This window comes from Sceloporus occidentalis, unplaced genomic scaffold, assembly GCF_023333645.1.
Source record: "Sceloporus occidentalis isolate IW3139 unplaced genomic scaffold, rSceOcc1.0.p SCAF_1, whole genome shotgun sequence".
Classification (NCBI taxonomy): Eukaryota; Metazoa; Chordata; class Lepidosauria; order Squamata; family Phrynosomatidae; genus Sceloporus; species Sceloporus occidentalis.
This window is the reverse complement of record NW_028316981.1, coordinates 65,419,183-65,441,228: the sequence shown is the minus strand read 5'-3', so window position 1 is coordinate 65,441,228 and position 22,046 is coordinate 65,419,183. Positions and strand designations below refer to the sequence as shown.

The 22,046-nt window shown below is 38.0% G+C and overlaps 2 protein-coding genes across 2 annotated transcripts in view; one reads left to right on the top strand and one right to left on the bottom strand.

Moving 5' to 3' along the window:
• The window catches only part of LOC149321509 (synapsin-2-like), a 238,285-nt gene that overhangs the window by 144,064 nt on the left and 72,175 nt on the right, over nucleotides 1-22,046 (top strand). The window lies entirely within an intron of this gene.
• Nucleotides 434-21,209, bottom strand: TIMP4 (TIMP metallopeptidase inhibitor 4). Its single transcript, XM_089523414.1, has 5 exons — nucleotides 20,918-21,209; nucleotides 10,729-10,826; nucleotides 6,744-6,858; nucleotides 5,938-6,062; nucleotides 434-4,864 (listed from the first exon to the last, which is right to left on the bottom strand). Exons 1-5 carry the CDS (start codon nucleotides 21,045-21,047, stop codon nucleotides 4,667-4,669), a joined length of 666 nt encoding a protein of 221 aa, XP_089379540.1. The 5' UTR covers nucleotides 21,048-21,209; the 3' UTR covers nucleotides 434-4,666.

Here is a 22,046-nt window from a genome sequence, read left to right as displayed (position 1 = left end):
TTTAGCAGACCATAAAATGATGTGGCACACCCATTTCTTTAAGAATAATCCATAGTTTTTCATGAGCTGCACAATCAAAGGCTTTCCTGTAATCTATAAAGCACAGCTTGATTTTATTTTGAAATTCTTCAGCACTCTCCATTATCCAATGTATGTTTGCCGTCAAATGATGTAAATGTACAGAAAACCCTGTGAAATTGATGAGGTCACCGTAAGTCGATAAGTAACTTGGAGGCATATGCACATACCATGGTGAAAACATCATGGTAGGGAAAACTGGGTTTTGTTCAGGCTACATCTCAGAAAAAATACTGGTATCGATTAAAGCTCCACATATTTTATCCACCAGCACTAATAAACAAATAGACCTTATCCACAACTGTGGTGATTCTGACCATTTATTGTCAAAGATGGGCAGCCACTTTCTTTGAAACATAGAATATTTACATTTGCAACACTTATGGAATGAAAAGTTGTGGAGGATACATTAAATAAAGCAGATGCAATCGAATGAAAATGTCAGTCTGAAATAATTTGTTTCATATAACTGTTATAAAAATACTGAAGAAAAGAGATTCCACACCCCCCCCCCCCAGAAAAGACAATTTGAGATATGTTTACGTAAGGACTTAAAATAAAAACTTAACTGTAATAAATCAGTTCTAGAGCAGAAAACAAAATGTGTAACTATTAAATCCTGTGCAAAACACAGTTATTATTGAATGGAAGGATCTTACAGTATCTTTGCAAAAAAAAATTAACATAAACAAATGGGAAGGATTTCTTTACTTGCAGTGCTTTTTTGCTGCTGTGATGCTTGAATTTCAGGGTGTTCACATTAAAATCATCCACATGTGCTTCAAAAATATATTATCTTAATCTTTATATCTACAGTTCTCTGACTCATTATGGTTTGACCCCTTTCCCTGTCAGCCACTGCTATCGACTGTTGCTTAAGCACATTCAGCTGTCTAAACACGGTTCTGGCAGTTAAAAAAAAACCCAGCAACATTTTCACATTTCATTGTTCTTTTAAGGAAGTGGGGTATTCTTCATAGCATCAGTTTCTAAAAATAAGCAATCCTATGCATATTTACTCAGAAGACCTCCAGTGGTAGGACTAAGTGCCACCCTACTATTTCCAGGAAGATGTGTACATGAGTAAGGGAATTATGAAACTTAACATCCTTTTAGCAAAGTTTTCGGTTTTTTCAACAATATAATATATTGACTTTGACAAGAATACATTTTTTGACTTTCACTGTTTAAAAAGAGTGGATTCCAGTAGAACCTGGTGGGTGCACTCAATGCAGATCCCTAGCCGCCTCATGTATCTGAGAAATGTGGGTTTCAGAAGACATAAAGGGCTGGAGGGGAGAAAAGAAGGAAGTCTCAAAAGTTCCTTCAGTGGAACATTGAATTTAGCCCTTGCTCTTATGGTTAGCAAAAACATCATTTGTGTTTAATATTCTTAAAAGTGCTTTAAAAGCAAAAATTTAAATCCAACCTGGGGTTTTTATTGCAGTGTAATAGTGTTAGTTTGAAGACTGTTCTTGGTGACTTCATCTATTTATATGAACTATTCATTAATATTTAATGCAAGTGTACAGAGCAGAGGACAGCTCTTGCCATACTGTAATAAATATGTAGTTTAAACTTTGATCTTACTGTAATAAAAAAATAAACAGAATCAGAAATTCAAGCTCTGGTTTTCCCTGGGGGGGGAAATTCTTGGCGGTTATGGTTCAGAATACATAACCTTTATGAAACATTAAGAGATATTAAGATAAAGTATCAGATTCCAGAGGAAATTTTATTTTGAAGAGATTTTATTCTTCTTGAACGTTTACTTTAAGTTCTTTTACTGAACTTAAAAATCTAAAATTCTAAAACATAAAAGTTGTAGTAACAAAGGAGGGCCATAATCCTATTTGCAAGTATAATGTCATATTATATCTGCATATGTTCTTTAGTAATCATTAATTAATTAATTTGTTTAATTAATTAATTAATTAATTAATTTTTAATTTGTTTTATTTATATACCGCTATTCCAAAGATCATAGCGGTGAACAGCAAGTAAGCTAATTAGCAAGTAAGCTAATTTGCCCCCAACAGTCTGGGTACTCATTTTAGCGACCTCGGAAAGATGCAAGCCTGAGTCGAGCTTGGGCCCTTTTGCTGGTCTTGAACTCGCAACCTTGTGGTTTCGAGTAAATGGCTGCAGTACAGGCATTTAACCACTGCGCCACCAGGGCTCCCTTACAGAAGGAAGTAATCACTGTTCCTTCTTGCAACAACCCCTCTGCCTCCAGGAACCCTCTGTCTGTGGCTGAGGTTGGATGGGGTTGGCCAGATAGAATCCATCTGTGTTGTTCAAGACCAACACATGAAAGTGACACCATCCTCCAGAACTGCTGGAAAGTCCTGGAGGGTGTCTTCTGTGTTGTGCATTGGACAGAGACAGAACAAGTAACTTATGAATGAACAGTTCTCATTCTTGGAAGAATGAACATCCAAGGAACTGAAGCAGTACTTGAAGGAAAAATGGAATGGCACAGGAAATCCTTTTTACTAAGATTGCCATAGGTCAGAAACAACTTGAAGCACCCAATAAATAACTTCACTTCATATATATAAATGACATCTTGGTAAATGACTATTGATCCGCCTGAATGAATTAATTCTGCTTAGAGATATTGTTTGCGGGAATCTCAGTGTTGGTAAATTTTTAGCCATCAGCAAATTATTTTACACTGAAGTTGAATTAAACATAGAAATATGTTCACCAAGACCTGACAGATCAAATGTTTCTTGCTTTGCCCCCAAGTGGTAAGAAATCTGTGTAAAACAATTTACTGTATGAAATTAGATTCCTTAAATTTATATTTAATATCAGAATAATATATGAATAATGTACTTTTTAAAGGAGTGGATTATTTCAATTTAGCCACTAAGGTAGAAAAACTGGGAGTACTTTACTTTATACAGAGTGAACCCTTGAACTACATAATGCAAAAGTCAAGTTTGCAAACTGTAACCTTATTTATTCATTCATGCATTCATCCATCTGGTCAGTCACCATATAACTGAAGCTTTCAGGGCAACATACACAATATGTATAACCTTAAAAATAGCACACAGTACACATCTGACATATATGGCTGCATGTCTACCATGGCATGATTATATGCCTTATTTAAATTTAAAATATTCATGTAATCATGTACCCTCAAAATGTAGTTGGTCAATTACTAAACAGCATTCAATAAATTTATGGTCACAAATTCAGGTGACCCATAATATGTGTTTACAATAAAATTGTGAAGTTGCAGTCAGAATTCCCAGAGATATCATTTACCAAGTCTACACAGATAATCTGAGTAGATATGCATATTTGCCATTGCTGACGTATTAGATGGTTTACTTACAAATTTATGGTTGTGGGAGTAATCATGATAATGATACTTTAATTCTCATGTTTGATGTAGGCACAGCATGTAAACCAAATGTTAGTCTAAGCTGGGAGGTTCTCAAACTGCCTCAATGTCTTAGTGTAAATGTTTTCCTATAAATCAAAAGAAGCTCTCCTTTGCTGTTCATATGATCATTTTATCCATCCCCTTCTTTTACCTATGTTTTCCTCTCTTCATTTTGTTTGCTTTTTAAAGATAGTTACCATGATGTGGTAACTAGGTACATTTCAAACCTATAGAAGTCCTTTTCTTCTCTTGGAAAAATGACAACTCTGGTGAACTTCTTTCTAGGAGTTCTCCACAATTTGTTTTTAATTTTCTCATTCTGAGATAGTATGTCATGTTATCCCCTCCAATGCTGGAATGTTATATTAATTACATAATAGAATAATATTGCCTTTTTGTTTGACAAATATTATTCCTCTGGTAGTGTAATGCCATTATAATTACATAATAGAACAATCAATCTTACTTTCTGTTTTACAGTATATTCCACTCCATTGAATTCCTACATTGGATCTGCTTTTGATTATCAAAGATGTGCTATAATTATGAATAAATTCTCAAGATAAGGCTAGATTAGATGTATTTAGTATACAGAAAGATAAAATATAATATTTTAAATGACGCTTGCACCACAAAACAGTTAACTTGCATCCTCTGAAGCATGAGAAATTAATCATTCAGACTTTTTACAGCAGGTTGTTATAGTATCTTATGTATACATTATCCAAGATCATTTGTTTCAGAACACAACACTAAAGAGAAATGACTATACAGAACAGTGTCCCCACCACATCGCCAGCCAAGATACCATTTTGGATTAAAACAAGGTGTTTTGTAATTCAACTTGTTTACAGAAATAATAGTCCAAATTTTGACTCATCTCGTTTTGTTTGGGTACATTCATTTTACCTTTTAAAAAAACAGCACAATTACTATTCTTAGAAACAAAGAAGTTTTCCCACATAGCACCCCTCTATAAAAAGAACATTAGAGAGCAGCTACCTCCAGGAGACTCATTGCTCTTCTTGTCTGGATGCCAATTCTATAAACTGTGTACTTTATTGGCAAAGCACAATTTGCTTTTCTTTCTAAGCAAGAGACAGTTGTTGGATGTTCAAAGCAGCAGTGAGCGCACACAGTGTTGGATGGACTTGACCCCTGGGGCTTTGGAAGAAATTACATAATTCATGGTTCACTGATGTCAACAAACTCCTTCTCTGGAGGAGGGCCACCACGATACCAACTGCATGTTCCATCACTGCGTTTAATGCAGGCATAATGCTTTGCTTGATGCCCATACAGCTTTCTCTCTATCAGCCAGTCTGTCCACAGGCATTCATTTGGTGTAGTAATAGAACAGGGCACCATGTAGCAGGTAGAAATCTAAATACAGAAAATTTTATTAAATGCATCTTCCTTTAAAACATACTGTGTCAATACAATTCCATTTTATCATACCTGCTAAGGTACTGATATTAAAAATAATTACAGTCCTCCCTTTCCTTTTACAGGGATCCGTTCCGGACCCCAGGCCCTCACGTAAGGGGAAAATCACGTATGCTTGCACCCCATTGAAAATAATGGGGCACGTGCATGCAGTGTGACGCAGTGCACACCACAGGTGCACACACCATTCACAACATTGTACTGTAGTTGCACAAGTATGCTGAAAGCTGCGGAAGAGAAGCCCGTGTATGGAGCGGGCTCACACTGTACAGTGAAATGACATCAATTCCAAAATATGTGGGAAACATTCAGCTGCTGTGAGATATGAAATGTAGGGATGTATATCTTCTATACAGAACAGTTTAGATCTTTGGACCAGCTCAATATATAATCTAATATTAAATGGTGGATGGATTCTTCTAGCATATAATTATAAGACAGTATGGCCCAATCCAACACAGACACTTACATATATATTTCTTCACTAATTTTCTTTGTGAAAGAAGCAGTGAGTAATCTGAGCAATTTTCATCCTGCTATGAGAAAGTCTTCAAAAACTACACAGTTTTGGAGACTATTCACAGTTTGGGACATACGCCACACAAAAATTTGCATTTGGCTGCTTTGCACAGGAACAGCCTTTGTTTTGCCGAGCAAACAACATATTCTATGTAGAAATTAATATTTGTGCAGAGAAATACTACTTTGTGTGCAGAAAAGAGACTTTCATGTACAAAACAGCTACATGTGAATTTTTCATAAAATAATTCCCCAATTACAATATTTTCTCCATAGGAAACAGCCTTTTCTGCACCAAAAAACAACCACATGCACATTTTGCCCAGAATAAGTCTCAAAGTACAAAGATTCTCATCAGTCCAGGATTCAACTTGTCAGGATTGTTTGACCATACAAAATATGTTTTTGATCATTTTTTGAGTATTTAAAAATCTTCCTTTTGTTTGAAGAGTAATACAATGATTCTATAGCACTGATAGCTAGACACTTACTTTACAGCCACAGCCCATTTGATATCTCTGATTCAGACTTTTCTTTTGAGAGAAGGTTAGGTCATCCCACGGTTCAATGTAGTTGCACAAATGGATAAGAACTTTGCCATCATCTAAAATTTGCCCTGAATTAAAGAATACATTAAAACAGTGTTTGAAAAAGCATTCTGGACACTACATATGCACCACTAAATCAATGCACATTGTACTTTTCCCAATGGTGACAGCAAAACCTTACATATGTCTACTCAGGATTAAGTATATTGGATTTAATTGAGTCCAATATAGCTTACTTCTAGGCAAGTGAGTACAGAACATTCTGTGGCTCTTGTGGGGCCACTGAGGACACTCAGGGTGCATCTGCAGTGTAGAAACAATGCCATTTGACACCACTTGAACTGCCATAGCTCCATCCTATATAATCCTGGTATTTAGTTTTGTGAGGCACCAACATTCTTTGGCAGAGAAGGTTAAACACCTTGTAAATGCCAGGATTCTATAGGATGGAGCTACAGCAGTTGAAGTGATGTTTAGCTGTGCTTTTCTATAGTCTAGAATGCACGCTCAGTTGTTCTTGCAAGTGGGTGGGTTACTGATATTTCTTTCAAACCTAAAGCTATATCTCTTCCAAAGTGATAAGCACTCAGCTGTCTGGTTTACTGTTAGGATTATGTATTTCATATTTATCTTCTTTTAGTAGTTTATAAACTATCACCATTTTCAAATACGAAAAATAAGTTAACTGTTTGCATTAACATATATTCTACTAAATGCTACACTTCTATCAAATACATCATTGATTTTACCTGTAAGGAGATACTGCTTCTTGTTGTTGGCTTCTAATTTCACCCCACAGAGTGATGAATCAAATGGTGTGTAGACAAACTGAACATCTTTCAGTTTTTCAAATCCTTTAAACATCTGTATGGGTAGGAGGAAAAAAAGGTGTTATAGTTAATTATTCCTATTACAGTACCTCTCTGTGTGTTTAGCATAGCTTGGTTTTCTGTCCTCATGAAAATGCATTTCTATGTCCAGTGATACCAGGTGCAGGGGATGGTGTGGGACAATCAGGTGCATACAGGGCAACATGTTGGCACTACATAATCTGTTGGTAGCTCTGCTTTGTAGCTGTTTGTGAGCTTCTGCCTACAAGAATCTGTACACTGGGTGACTGGCAGACTAAGGTCTAATCTGTACCACAGAAATAATGTAGTTTGACACCACTTTAGCTGTTATGTCTCAATGATATGGAATCCTGGGATTCATAGTTTGTTGTGACATCAGAACTCTGACAGAGAAGACTAAATATCTCACAAAACAACAAATCCATTTTTTTTTCTGCAGGGCAGATTAGACCTAAGCCTACAAACCAGGGCAGAAACTGAAGTCCCACTGCCCAATGCTGCAGGCAAATATTTCCCTTTGGAGTTTAGAAATGCTACTTGGTGCTTAGTACATCTGATAGTTTCATGAATGATCTGGCAGTTTTTCCCCACTAGGGACTGGCAGTTTGTTGCCCACTAGGAACCACTATTATGTTTGTGCCTGTTGGCCACAATTGTGTTTTCTTTTGTTTTGTTTTTCCAGGAGACACACCAGTGACCAGCAGCTAATGGCTTGGGAACTGGCACTAGTCCATGGACCCCCTGTTGGGGTAGCACTGCAGGCATCTATAGTGATGTCTAATACACAAACTCTTCATGCAAACAAAAAAGGCATATTTGATGGCATATTATTTAAGGCTGAATTCTAGTATTGTAGTAAACCCAATTTTTTGTAATGACTGCATGTAATGACATCATCAGTGCTGACTTTCCCTTGCCTCTGTTCTCATGAAGATTATTTTGGTTTCTCTTTCTCTGATTTACATGAAATCACTTTACCACTTATTAGAATGGCATCTGCTTTTCACTGCTTATATGTATTTGCAAGGTAAACTTCTGTCTGTCTGTCTGTCTGTCCATCTATCTATCTATCTATGCATGCATGCATGCATTCGTAATGTCAATGTCAGTTCCTGCTGTAATTCCATACTATGCATAGAATATTCATCAAATGGAATGGACTGTAGTATGCTTTCTTAAATAAAACAAACCCTGTGTTTGAAATACTCATGTTTGAAAGGGAAGTGAAACACTGAGCACCTTCTCAATGCCTCTCATAATTTACAATAATATTGGAACGTAGCCATAAATAAGCTGTTATGATTACATCATACTAAATGTTGACAACTGTAAGCAGCTTTAACAACCAAGGCCCAAGAGTTTTAATAACGTTTGAAAATGTGTAACTAATAGTCCATGAGTATACTGAAGCTAAAGTTTTAATGAAATAAATAGCAACAAGCGAGTAAATGATAGCTGCCATTATGACATACCATGGATAAAATTTAACTAAGTTAAATTAGATATATTTGATACGTTGTCGTGATGGACCATATTTATAAGTTATAGAAATAACATTCTATCTTATAAATGGCAGGAATCAGTGGAGTTTTTTCAATGTATAAATGCTATGGAATCCATTTAAGCCAAAAGAATCCATGACAGTAACTGCAGTTTAAATTTGAGTCCTGTGGAAAAGTAAGCCTTCTGAAGCTTGCATAACTTTTCTCTCTCACACAAATTGTTAATTGTGAAATACCAGTTAGGAAGGCATTATCAGTTTGTCTACTCAAGAGATGTCCCATTTATTTTGACAGCCTTTGTTTCCAAGGAAATTGGAATAGCAATAGCTATTTCTATACCTCTTACCCTTGTACTAAGTGGTTAAAGTAGGATAGAATTGCAGCCTAAATTTATCTGACTGCCTTCTGATTTTTTTAGTGTTTTAATGGTTTATCCCACACACTCACATAACAGTCCCAAATCGTTTCCAGCTTTTTTGCTGTACTTTGTTTCAGAGATGGTTTTCATTGGCCCTTTCCAGACGGGCACCCTAGTACGTACTCCGTACGTACTAGGGTTGCCCGGGGGCGTCTCTTTCAGATGCCCCCAACCCTAGTACGTACAGGGTACGTACAAAATGGCGGCACCCATTCTACATGAGGGCCGCCATTAGGACGTCACGGCCGTGCCGCCTCCAAATGGAGCGACACGGACGTGACGTCCTGGTGCTGCAGAAGGGTGCCTGTGGCGCCCTTTCTGCGGCGCCGGAAGGAGCTCCATTTTGGAGCTCCTTCTGAGTTTTGTGTCACTGGCGCAGCCTTTAAACAGCTGCGCCAGCAACACAAAGGAGAAAGAGCGGCCCCTTTCTCCTTTCCCCGTCTCTGTCGGGGTGTCCTTGGGGCTTCAAGCCCCAAGGACACCCCTTTCCTGGCCATGGGGAAAGTGCCTTTTGCCACTTCCCTGCAGCCTGGAAAAGCGGTGAATCGGGGTCTCAGGGCTGCCATTGTGGCAGCTGAGGCTCCGATCCATCAGGGAAAGGGGTGGGTACAAGTCGCCCCAAAGGGACGGTCTGTAAACCACCATAGTCATAGACACTCCCACACTATTCCAGAGGGTTCCCTGGCTTTCCACAACTGCATGGTCCCCTCTTTTCAGCAGAGTATCCCACAGCAGGAGCGCCACTGCTGGTTTCAGTCTAAGCCACATTATTGACTTATTTTTGATATGGATGTGTTTAAAGAAACTATAGTGATGTTCTTTTACATTGATAAAATCAATAGTAACTGTCTGAGATTGCTATCAGAGAGCTTTTCTTGTAGTCATGGGTAAAGTCACCATATAAGAGCTGGTTCAGAGCATCCCATGGAAGATTAATTTACGGAAAAGGAACCATCACACTATCACTATGGAGCCCTTCTCCTTGTGAATCGCTGTTTAATTTCAGAGGGCATCAGCTGCATGGTCCCCTCTTTTCAGGAGAGGGTAAGGCCAGTAAGGCTTCCTGAGCATGCAAGGATAGTTGTGCTAGAGAAAAAGATTCTCCTGGTGGCCTTTTTGCTTGTACTTTTAAAAAATGTATTTCACATTTGCATATTAATTTATAAAGTGATTCCTAAACAATAACAGTAAAGCGTCCATAAAATGATGCAGTCTAAATAAACTATAGCAACAGTGAAAAAGATAAAAAAGGAAAAGACACTGCACAGCAACAAAATCATTTTAGTGGTAGGGGAAGCAATTATTGTTCAATGGTAATAGGAATGAGTGGATGCTCAAGTCCCATTGAATACAGTGGCATAGTAAAATTGTGCCCTATGTATAAGATGGCAAAATCAAAATTTGCTATTTGGAATTTATACTGTTTTTGAATATTTTCAAGCCGTAGATACTTGAAAACATGGATAAAAAATTCATGGATAAGGAGGGCCGGCATATTTCTCTTGATAGCAGTTTATGAAGCCTTGAAGCTGCTACATAGAAGGTCTTGCTCATAATGGAGATAGCACATTACTAGAAGTAGAGAATCCTTGAGTGCTTAAAAAAACCCCACTGTCAAAGCAGTAACTGTTCACTCTTTTGTCAGTTAGCTTTTTTTCTTTTCTGATTGGTCATTGGGTAGTAAATACAGGCTTTCTTTGCAAATCTCATTGCTCAGAGATGAAGCTCTGGTGGAATCAGATCTCTGGAACACTATCATGCTTTCAGCTCATAATCACTTGCTATCTGTAAGTTACAGTTTGATCCCTGTTTTTTTTTTTTTTTTTCCATACAATGGAATTCAGAGTAAGGTCTCAGTGAGAAAATGTTCACAAAGGCTTTCTCTGAAGGAACAGTGAATTTGTTTAGTGTTATATTATTAATTGGTGTTTTAGCTTAAAGGATGACAAGGGATTTTATGTACCTTTATTTGTTTGATTTCATACCGGATCATTTTGTGAGTATGAAGAGGATCCTCACTTGGTGCAATCACTTTTTCACTAGAAATTTTTGCTCGAATCACTGCAAAGAAATTAAAACAAAATATTTGTTACAAATAAGATGCATCTGTTCTTATTATCTTGTCGCTGTTGTTGTTGCTGCTGCATTTGCTGCTGTTGTGTGACTTCAAGTTATTTCTGATTTATAGCAACCCTAAGGTGAACCTATCACATGGCTTTCTGTGGCTGAGAGGATCTGACTTGGCCAAGGTCACCTAGGGGATTTCCATGGCCAGGCATGGACTCATACCCAATCACCAGAGTCCTAGTTTTATGTTCAAACCACTACACCACACTAGCTCTCTTCTTATTCTCTACTGGTACATAATCTTTGAAAAAGCATAAATCATTACTATTGTTACAAAATATTTAGCAATATCTTAATGTTTTCACTAAAAACAAGACGTGGGTATAACTGTTGGATTTCCCTCTGAAAGTAATTCCAGGTAACCAGAATATCTCAACTGGATTTCATCAAAGTTCTGGAAGTGCAACCCTGATACCATTTTGGATTGTGTATCTATCAATGGGAGGTAGCCAGAATGGATAGGAGAGAAGGGACTGTAAAAATTGTCTTGGGCATGGATTTTCCTTGTGGTTTCAGGGAGGAGGAAAAGCTATCTACTCTGGCCCCTCCTCGGCAACCATTGTGCTGTTAAAAAGCAGTAGTGCTTCCTTTGGACAATAGCCACTTTCCTATCTCCACTTTCCTACCTTTAGGGAAAGACAATTTCTGACAAAAGTATAGATACTAATGTATCAATGTACAGTTGCTTTGAAACAGTAGTTGCACTGAATATGGAGTCATATATATCTTTCTTCTCCTGTTCTCTAGGAAGATAGTCCACAGAAAGATCAGTCCTGATATTTTCTCCATCTCACCTTGTTTATGGCTACTTTGGTTATTCCACCCACCCCATTATTTTCATTTTCATCATTTTCCCCCACCATGGAACATCTCTTGCTCACGGGTGAAATAGGTCAAAGTACTGTAATCGTGCAGGGTATCCAACAGTAGAGAATAAAACAGAGATGCATCAGTAGTTGGAACAAAGCAGAGAAATGATGTCAAAGGTTGTAGGAATCTTGGTGCCAACACAAAGAGAAAGCAATGAACTTTTCAGTATAAAAACAAAACAAAATAAAAACAGTTTTCCACAACACAGGTCTCTAGTACATTTCACTGTGTTAAAATAGGAAGCTATATATCTACCTCTATGGGGAAAATTGTCCTTCCTTCCCTCTTGTAACCAGTGTACATGATGCTTTACAAAACAAAAGTATCTGAATCAGTACCCTTAAAATCTAAATAAAATCATGGAATGTAAAATCCTGAAGTACTTTATTTACTGATCTGTCAAGAAAAATACCAAGGTCAGTCAGATAATGGGTTATATATTCCTTTCCTGTACATTAGCTAACTTACACATATACTGTTCTTAAAATAAGTTGCTGCCGGTCTTCCAAATTCTTAGATTCTTTCTTCCCCTTATTGCTTGGTATGTTCTCTCCTTTGTGCCATTCTTCCCATTCCAGTAGTCTATAACTTTAAGAAGAAAAATGTGATAATCTTCGATAGCAGTTTGTGGACACTTACCCGCCATGGGTAAGACCCATGGCGGAAGCCCCTGGTTGTAAGTCTTCTCTTGTAGGACAGAGCTACTGTATGTGTCCCATGCATCCTGCCATGTATTCCCTAAGCTAGAATGTGGAGATGTAAATCCCATCACAAGATTCAGTTGTGAGTGTAGTCAGCTTTTCTGGTAGAATGGTCACTTCTCCAGTGGTGAATGGTCACTGTTATCTTGTCCTGCACTTCAGGCAGCAGAGTGCCTTGGATCAATCCAATATCAGGCCTCCCTTAGGTGTCCTGACACTGTCATTTTATGCACTCTCTTCTACTCCTGTGGAAAGCTCCAACTCTAAATGTAAAGGCAGATCCAAGTGCCCAAGATTTCCTGCCTTGCTGTCATCCACCCTTTTAGCATTTAAACATTAGAATTCCCTTCCCCGTTTTTGCTTCTGGATTACTGGGATGGGAAATTCACAGCTCCTCAGCCTTCACTAACACTCCTAAAAAATTTAGACCTAGGTTTTTCTCACCCCTCTTCCCCTATCTCTATCCTAGAGTATTTTTGTTCTTTCTCTTGGTACTTACATACCAACACTGTAATCATAAGATTGTCATACAGATGGCACCATTTGGATATTAAGGCCACTTAAGTGAAGTGAAATACACTACTTAGAAGAAAATGCTCATAGAAGATTCCTACATCAGCATCACAGACCACAGGTATCTACTGGACTGAATGTTAAGTCCTCTTTTAAAAAATAGATGGTTAGAAAGAGAATACTTGTAGCCACCATCTCCACTGTCTTAGAAGCCACATATCTGTGCTGGACTTTGTACTCCCAAATGTGAATTTCTCCAGAGGCAAGAAGATAGGATGGAGGATTCTTTCAGGGTTCTTTGAGTGGTATAGTGGTAAACTGTGAAGAGTAAGAGGAGATGACAGTACACAGAATTCCAACACCTCCATCATCTGCCATTCCAGAAATGGAGGCAACTAAGTTGATCTGCCAGAGAACATTTTCAAAAAGTGTTGTGTGTGTGTTTTGGTAGACACCTCAAAATGTAGAAAAATGTGCATTTGGAGCTAGTAAGATGCCCGTTTTATCATTCTTTGAGCTCTTAACTACAGAAGTGAAAGGAAATTTTCAAGATTTTCAAGATGGAATTCTGCAACATGCTAAAGACCTTTTGTGGCATGTTTGTCATCCTTTGCATAGTTTCCTAGAAATAGCTGCATTTCTCCATGTTTTCCCACCACTGCACCACTGGCATTTCTGCCTGCCAGACAATGATTCCATTGGGCTTAAGCAACATTCATAAACTAAGGTGGAATCCTCTACCCACCTGACCTCATGATAATAAGGTCAGACGAAGAGGGAAAGGAATCTTGATTCAGGCAAACAGTAGATGAGAAATGGTTTGTGGATGCCTTAATGTAAATGAAACATGTGCATTAACTGCCATGGATGGATGGCACATTTGAGAAGAGGATACAATGTACCAGAAAATCACATCAAGGGTGACACGATTCTAAATTTGATTCAACAGCTTCTAGAAGAAAATTCAGCATGTTTTGTCTGAAATACAATATTGGGAAAGATATTTCTGTCTTGCAGTCCTGAAGAAAATACAGGGATATAAAAATTCTGGTTAATCAAAATTGTAATGATTCAGGCACTCTCATGTGCAGTAGTATGAGCTGCCTCATCCAATTTAGCTCTGTGGAATAGCCTTATTTTAGCTGGAATCAAGTATTGTTAGTGTGATGAATGGTAGTCAATTTAGAAATCCCAACTGTGATAATAACATAAATTAGCTACCTTTCTTTCAATGGTAAAATACTGGATCACCCAAGTTAGCTGATTAATATGTCAGCAGGTTTTTAATGGGTTCCAGAGCTTCAGGAGTCATAATAAAATTGCTGACAGGGACTTTGACATTTCATATGCTGAGGTTTGTGGGTTTGTTCATAAAGAAAGAAAGAAAATATTTCCAACTTCCTTCCATTACCAAAAAGTTGCCCACTCCAATTTTGAGCAAGGAAAACACAGCTTGTTATGTACAAAATGAGCACATTTACAGAAGCCTGTTAACTGGTACATGGTATCAGGGAGCAAATATGGAACACAATTCTTTCTGGCTTTATAACTAACCAGCATCTTAAACCCAATGGGCTGGGATTATGTATGAACTTTCAGCAAATTGTGGCTAGCCATGACACAAAGGAGAAGTGCTCTGGCATTCACAGAGTGTGGGATATCACTCTTGAAAAGATTTGTTTTCAGTTGAGGGAGATGTGTGGGCGGAGCAAGGTAATGTTAAATTCTTCCCTACTTTCTGCTATTTCTGTCACCACTGCTGCCATGGAGGATCTATGCTATGGCAAGCCCTGTAATTCCCCTTCCAGAACATGTATTGCCAGGCCACAAATAATTACCACATGAAAGTAGGGCTTCTCATTACATGTATTAGATGGAGTATGGCTCCTTTGGGTAGTACATCAGCTGACGCTGAGAGCGGATACATTGTTAAAGCCTTTCCCCAACATTCTGCAGGAAAGAAAGGTACCTTCATGTGAAAGTAAAGGCTCTGTAATACCTAGGTGGAAGAGGGAGAAGGCAGCTGGATAGCTGTAGCATGTGTATGGAAAAAAGTGGTACTGTTAAATGTTTTGGTAGAAAAAGTGAACCTGAATACAACACTGATTATGAATCTTCTGTATCATTTTCTTCATTCATATGGAACTTTTCTTCTTCATTCTTCATAGCATAGAATGAAATCTCTTCAACTATAAACCCTATAGCTGTTTTTAAGTGGGGCATTTGATATCCATTAGTTCACTTGGGCATGCATCTTACAGATTTCAGAATTCTATCCATGATCTTCCACATTACACAACACAAGCTCACTAGGCCAGCACATAAACATCTGCATTCTCATAACTGGTTGATAGAGTTACATACAGTAGTTGCACAGTACTTCCATCTGCCTCATTCAAATTTAGGAAAGGTCCATCTTTTGGTTTGTTGGCAAGAGTCGTTTGGTGGTATTTTCATTTTCTTAACACCCCAGGTTTAATACCAAGCACATCCAGGTAGAGCTCAAAGAGATTCCATTGCAGAGTCACACTTCATCAGTGTAGACAAGAAACAAACAACTTCCAAGCATGGTGTGACTGCATGGTACCCTCCTTTCAACCCACCAGAAACTATATCCCTACCTCCATCACCAAAATTCAGCCGCCACCATAACATTTCTCCCCATTGTCATAGCTTCCATTAAAATTCAGCAGCAACAGTAATAATAATAATTAACTTTATTTGTATTTCTCACCTCTCCCAATGGATCGAGGTGGGATTACAACAAAAATGCAATTATAACATCTAAAATGTTTACAATAAAATAATAACATCATTTAAAAATACAATTCAGGCAATAAAATCATCATCTAAAATAGGCAGTTCCGACCAGAAGTGGGAGTTTTTATTCATTCTTTATAAAAGATTGGGTGAGTAGGCCCACCAGAAGAGATCCGTCTTCGATGCCTTCTTAAAGACATCTAAGGTGGTGATGAGATGGATCTCTTCTGGCAGATTGTTCCATAACTTAGGGGCTATGGCTGTGTACGCTCTGTGGAAAGTTGTTATTAACCTGGTCTTAGTATGTTCTAATAAATTCTTCCCAGTTGCTCCCAGAGTGTGGGACGGATTATGTAGGGAGAGGCGTTCCCGCAGGTAACTTGGGCCCGAGTCATGTAGGGCTTTAAAGGTAATAACAAACACATTGTATTGCACCCGGAAGCTGATTGGACAGCCAGTGAAGGGATTTTAACACTGGTGTTATATGGTCTAACCTAGATGTTCTGGTGACCAATCTGGCTGCCACATTTTGAACCAATTGAAGCTTCCGAACTTGGTACAAAGGTAGCCCCATGTAGAGCACATTGCAGAAATCTAAACAAGAGATTACCAGTGTGTGTACCACTGTTTCAAGGTCCTTTTGGTCCAGGTAGGGATGCAGTTGGTGTATCAGCAGAAGCTGATACCAAGCACTCATGTCCATTGCATCCACTTGAGATGATAATTGTAGAGGTGAGTCCAGGAGTTCTCCCAAACTGCAAACTTTGTCCTTTAGGGGAAGTGTAATCCCATCCAGGACTGGTTGGCAAATCTCCATCCCTGGACCAGGAGTATCTATCATGAGTACCTCCATTTTCTCTGGATTCAACCTGAGTTTGTTTTCCCTCATCCAGCCCATTACTGACCCCAGTCAGGCATCCAGAGGAGAGATGCCATCCTTAGTCGCTGCAGCAGTCGAGGACATAGAGAGATAGATCTGAGTGTCATCAGCATACTGATAACACTGTGCCCCATGTCTCCGAATGATCTCTCCCAGCGGCTTCATATAAATGTTAAATAGCATGGGGGACAGGATGGCACCCTGAGGGATGTGTTTGTCTGACATGCAAGAGGCCTGTGGTGCATTTGAATATGCTGCAAAAGAAGAGTCTTTGCCCTGCAAAGCCAGAGTATCTGCCCTGCGAAGCCCTGGAGATGGCCAGACTAGTCAGATGGGAAAGGAGCAGGAGATTTTGTAGTGTGCTTTCAAGTTGTTTCTGACCTATGGCAACCATGAGAGGTTTTCTTGACAGAATTTATTAAGAAGAGGGCTGGCTTTGCCTTTCTCTGAGGCTGAGAGGGCATGACTTGCCCAAGACTCAGAGGACTGCTGTAGCTAAACAGTCTAAGGTGATTATCACATGGAGCCTTACCATCCCAAAAACATGGCTAAATAGTCTGTAAAGCGTGCAAGTGTGATAGCCAATCACACTTGCCTCCCATGATTTAATTGTCATTGAGGTGTCCCGCTCCTCTCCCATCATCAAAGCATTCACAGAGCAGCCATTTTCCCAGTAACTGAAGTTCCCATTGTTGAAAATGGCTGCTCTGTGAATGCTTTGATGACAGGAGAGGAATGGGACACCTCTATGATGATTAAATCATGGGAGGCAAGTGCGATTGGCTATCACACCCATGTGCTTTACAGACAATTTAGCCACTTTTCAGGGATGCTAAGGCTCTGTGTGATAATTGCCTAAGAGTTGACCTCCCTTTACTTGCACTGCCCTCTAGGATCTCATGGGAGTTGATGTTTCACTGTCACTGCCTATATCTGTTAGCTGAAAAAGTAAGGACACATCTCCTTCCAGTTGTTTGGTAACAAGTTTTTACTCCTGTGTGTCCAGAAAAAAATAGACATGCAATGTGTAATTCTTAATAGTGAATAGAAACAACATGCAATACAGTTCTGGATAGTTAGGATGATTATTTAAAACAACTGTTAAAGTGCAATCTGAAACATAATGAAAGAAATTGCTTCCTAGTGGAGACAAGGCTGAGTAAGATTGTGGGAGAGGCGGTTAAGAAAAATTGCCATGGCTTGGGGAATAGTCACAGTTTTACCAAAGTGGGTCACAGAACTTAGTTTCTTAGGTTGCCTTTGTATGGTTGTATGGAAAAGTGTTGACAGTGTCCTATATATGCTCCACTACAGTGCACAGCTACCATTGCTATATATCATTCATAATGTGCTTTTAAAATTCATATCTTTATTTTCTGTGTGCAGTCTTCCCACACGTTATCTCTCAATCTCACACTCCCATCAGATTTCTCTCAAGTTACTTTGGCCAGTTTGGTAGCTAAGGGTGTTTAGAAACTAGGCATAGCTTCAAATAACAAAAGCTGCCCTGACAGGAATAGCCAAAATGTCACACCACTAATCACACAGACAAATGCTACAATGAAAGTGCTCCTTGTTTCATTTTGGGAAGGTTCTGAATTAGCCAGTGGTCATTTGTAGAAGGTCTGTTGCAGGCTCATAGCCTGGGGGTGGGGGGCATGAAGACCCAACTTCACCAAACCTTCCGTGGGCCTTTTTTTCCAGAGCCAAAACGGACTCACCGTTGATTTCACTATTGTATTTTCTCTGTCTCTGTGCATATTTATTTCATCGTGGAGGAAGTGAAGCCTTTTTATTGATGTATTTACAGGTATCATTTCTCACCTACATTTCATTTGTCTACACTGCCCACCATCAGTATATTCAGGACTCAGTCTTGCACCACCCTTCCTCTTTCACATGTCATGTTTAAACAACAAAATTATGAAAAAGACTGGAAGCTAAAAGATGGGGGAAAGAGTTTTTACTCATTGACATATTGACACATTGACACAAATCTAGTATCCATCCTGTTGTATAATATAGACTTTCTTTTTGTGGGGAGGAGTTACTAACTCACTTTTTATAATATGAAAAAGTACTCAAAATAGTGCTATTTATCATTTTTACTTTTGTTAGCATGCAGTTATTATTATTATTATTATTATTATTATACTTTATTTATATAGTGCTGTAGATTTACAAAGGAAGTCAAAATTTGTCCATTTCCAAAGAAATAGACATCCCACTTTAATGACATTTGACCACAGGGCATGCTCAGTTTTCATGGCACTACTTGCAAGAAGGGCGGGTGTTTGTTTTCTATTCTTATGAAGATTATTGTATTTCCTGAGGTTTGCACAAAAAAGCGATAGTTATTGTGTGCAAAATGGATCTATTTTGGCCTCAGTCCTGTTGATACTGATTAGCCGAATTCACTATTATTGCATATGACAAAGTAAGATAACTCTCTGGAATCCACATGATCCAGTTTTTCTATACAGGTTGAGTGTCCCTTATCCAAAATGCTTGGGCCCAGAAGTGTTTTAAATTTCTGATTTTTTCAGATTTTAGAATATTTGCATATACATAATGAAATATCTTGGAGATGAAACCCAAGTCTAAACATTAAATCCATTTATGCTTCATATACCCCTTATACACATTGCCTTAAGGTAATTTTAAACATAAAAAAATAATGTTGTGCATGAAACAAAGATTATGTGCACAGAACCATCAGAAAGCAAAGGTATCACTATCTCATCCACTCATGAAAAATGTTTTGGATTTTGGATTTTGGAATTACAAAACAGGGGTACTCAGCCTGTAGCATATAATACTGTTTAGTCCTCATTTCCTGCAACTACCTGTAGAGTTAGAAAACATTCAGTAGATAAAGCCAAATACAATATAGCATTTTATTTGTTAAGATACTCATATAAAGAAAAGACAGAATTTAATCTGCTCAGTTCACCTTCATGCATCATAGGAATGGAGTTACTTGCTTACTTTGAAGTAAGAAAACAAACCAAACTTGAATAGGATATTTATTAGTTAGATTTAACTAATTTTGTATAGTCAGATTTTGGAGAACACAAAATAAAAATCTTGTGATCATAACAAGGGACAAATCTTTATTTATTTTTCCTTTTTTATATTAATACATCTGTTTGGTATAAACACTGTAAAATGCTATGCTGTTCTTTTCTAGTCTTTATCTGTTAACTAGCACAAAACATGTCAATATATTTTACACTGAAAAGTAGTATTAGGCATCAGAAAAATGCAAAGGAAAAGCATTAGATGCACTTTGAGTACTATTTTGACTTTTGTACCCATTTGATAGCTATTAAACTGAAGTAACACTAACTGGTATTCTTCCTATACTTCAAGGCTGGCATGTCTGGCATAGGTAATTTAATGAAAACATTACTTAACACAGCCAGATTAGGAAACAGTTTAATTGATGGTATTAAACAGAGTTTAGAGTTTGTCATGGCTACAAAGATTTTCTGTCACCACATGAAAGCAATTAATCAGTATGCAGAACGTATTGCCTGTCCCATAGAAATGCTAATTTTGTGACATTTTAGAAACTCATGTTCTACATTTACTCTTCACTCTGGTTGGAAGGCAACTAGCCATAGCTTCAACTGATAAAGTAAAAAGGTTGCAAAATGCAAAATTTTCTTATTCTAGTGTTGTATAGTAGTGAAATATGTTTTGGATTAAATAAATTTAATGCTAATCGAGAAAATTAGGCACTGAGAAAGAGGAACTCTAGGGAATATCTTGGAAAAAATTCATCTGTAGATACATTTTTAAACAGCCAGTTTGGGGTATAGTCATTTTAAAGTGAATTAATTAATTAAAAAAGCAGATTATTATATCAAAGCAAACAGTTTCAGCATTTACTCTGTTCTATTCACAAGGTAGTGCAAGAACCAGCCTAAAATCTATGCACAATACACATGTTACATAACCCATATCCTTACTAGTCTACATTTTAAATGTCTGCAAAGTCAACCTCAGCTAAAGTGCTTTTCACTGTAAAGAACGTCCATAAAAGATTTCCCACAGCACTTCCAACAAAGTGTAGCAGAGCAAGCTGAAAAGCAAAAGAAACAGGAATAGCTGCTTCCAAATACTCTCATCCTATGCCAGAAATCATTTCCATCTTTATACCTCCTCTTTTAGAGCTCCAAACTACCGCTATTAAACTGGAACCCCTAGAGCATTACAGAATAGGATGCTCACAGTCAATCTCATTTCTGTTGCTTTCCTTCCAGCAGGATAAAAAGTATAGAGTGTTTATGACTCACCTAAAGCAGAATCGCAAATTTGCTGCTGAGGATGTGCAGGGGCGCAGCTGCACGCTTCTATCAGCTCCTGGATTCTGAGGGTTAGAAGAAGTAGCAGTGAAAATAACAAGGTATTGAGGAGAGGATTCATGCTGCATGAAGCAGGGCTTGCTGGCCAGCTTGAGGCAAATGTTCTTTCACTCTTGAGTTTATAACTAAACTTCCTAATGCCTGCTTGGTTTCTTCTTTGTGCAAGCAGCAATTCAATTTCAGCAGACTTAAAATGCTTTGTGGAGGAGGGGTGGTGAAGAGCCCTCTCAGCTCAGCCTGAACATATACTTATGTTTACTGACTTCTAATGTCCCTGACATAAGACCCTCTAATTTATTGCCCTGACACTTAGTTGTAACCCCGCCTTCCTTTAAGCAAAAGCACATCATTGGTGAAAATATTGTATGACAGGTTTGTGGTACGAAAAGAAAGGTTACCTTATTTGATTACATCACATGTTGTTGTTATGAGTCATTGTCAGTACTAATCATGGAGGCCTTTCAAGAAAAGTATTTCTTGATCTTTAGAATATTTAGCAGAATGTTTTCTTCTTCTTTTTTAAACCCAAATTATCCAGGAGTATTGTATGTCATTTTCTCACATTGTCAAAAGCAAAGTGCATGTCGCAATCCAATGCAAACTTTTTCTTTGCAGCTAAGCTTTAGTTTCAGCTTTCATAGTGCCTTTCAACATTTTCTTATAGTGACGTTTCTGTGCTGGTGGCACAAGTCATCATTCATGAAGAGGAAGTGTTTCAGTGCCTTGTTTGTGAGGCCCACATAGTTGGTAGCTGCAAATAGTACCTACTAGGACAATTGCAATAGAACGGTTTAGCTGCTACCTAGTAATGGCTTTATTTGATGTATTGATTAGACCTTTTTTTAAAAAAAAATCTGAATTTGTAAGATAAACTTCCAATGTAGCATTGTATTCATACTGTAGACATGTACAACTTGTATATTTTTCCCTATTAAATATGCTATGTTTACTATAATTAGAAGGAGCAGTGAAGATAGGAGGGAGGAACATCAACAATCTTAGGAGTTTATCACACAGGACCGATCCTCTGCAAAAATTGAATTTAAACTGGGGGGAAATG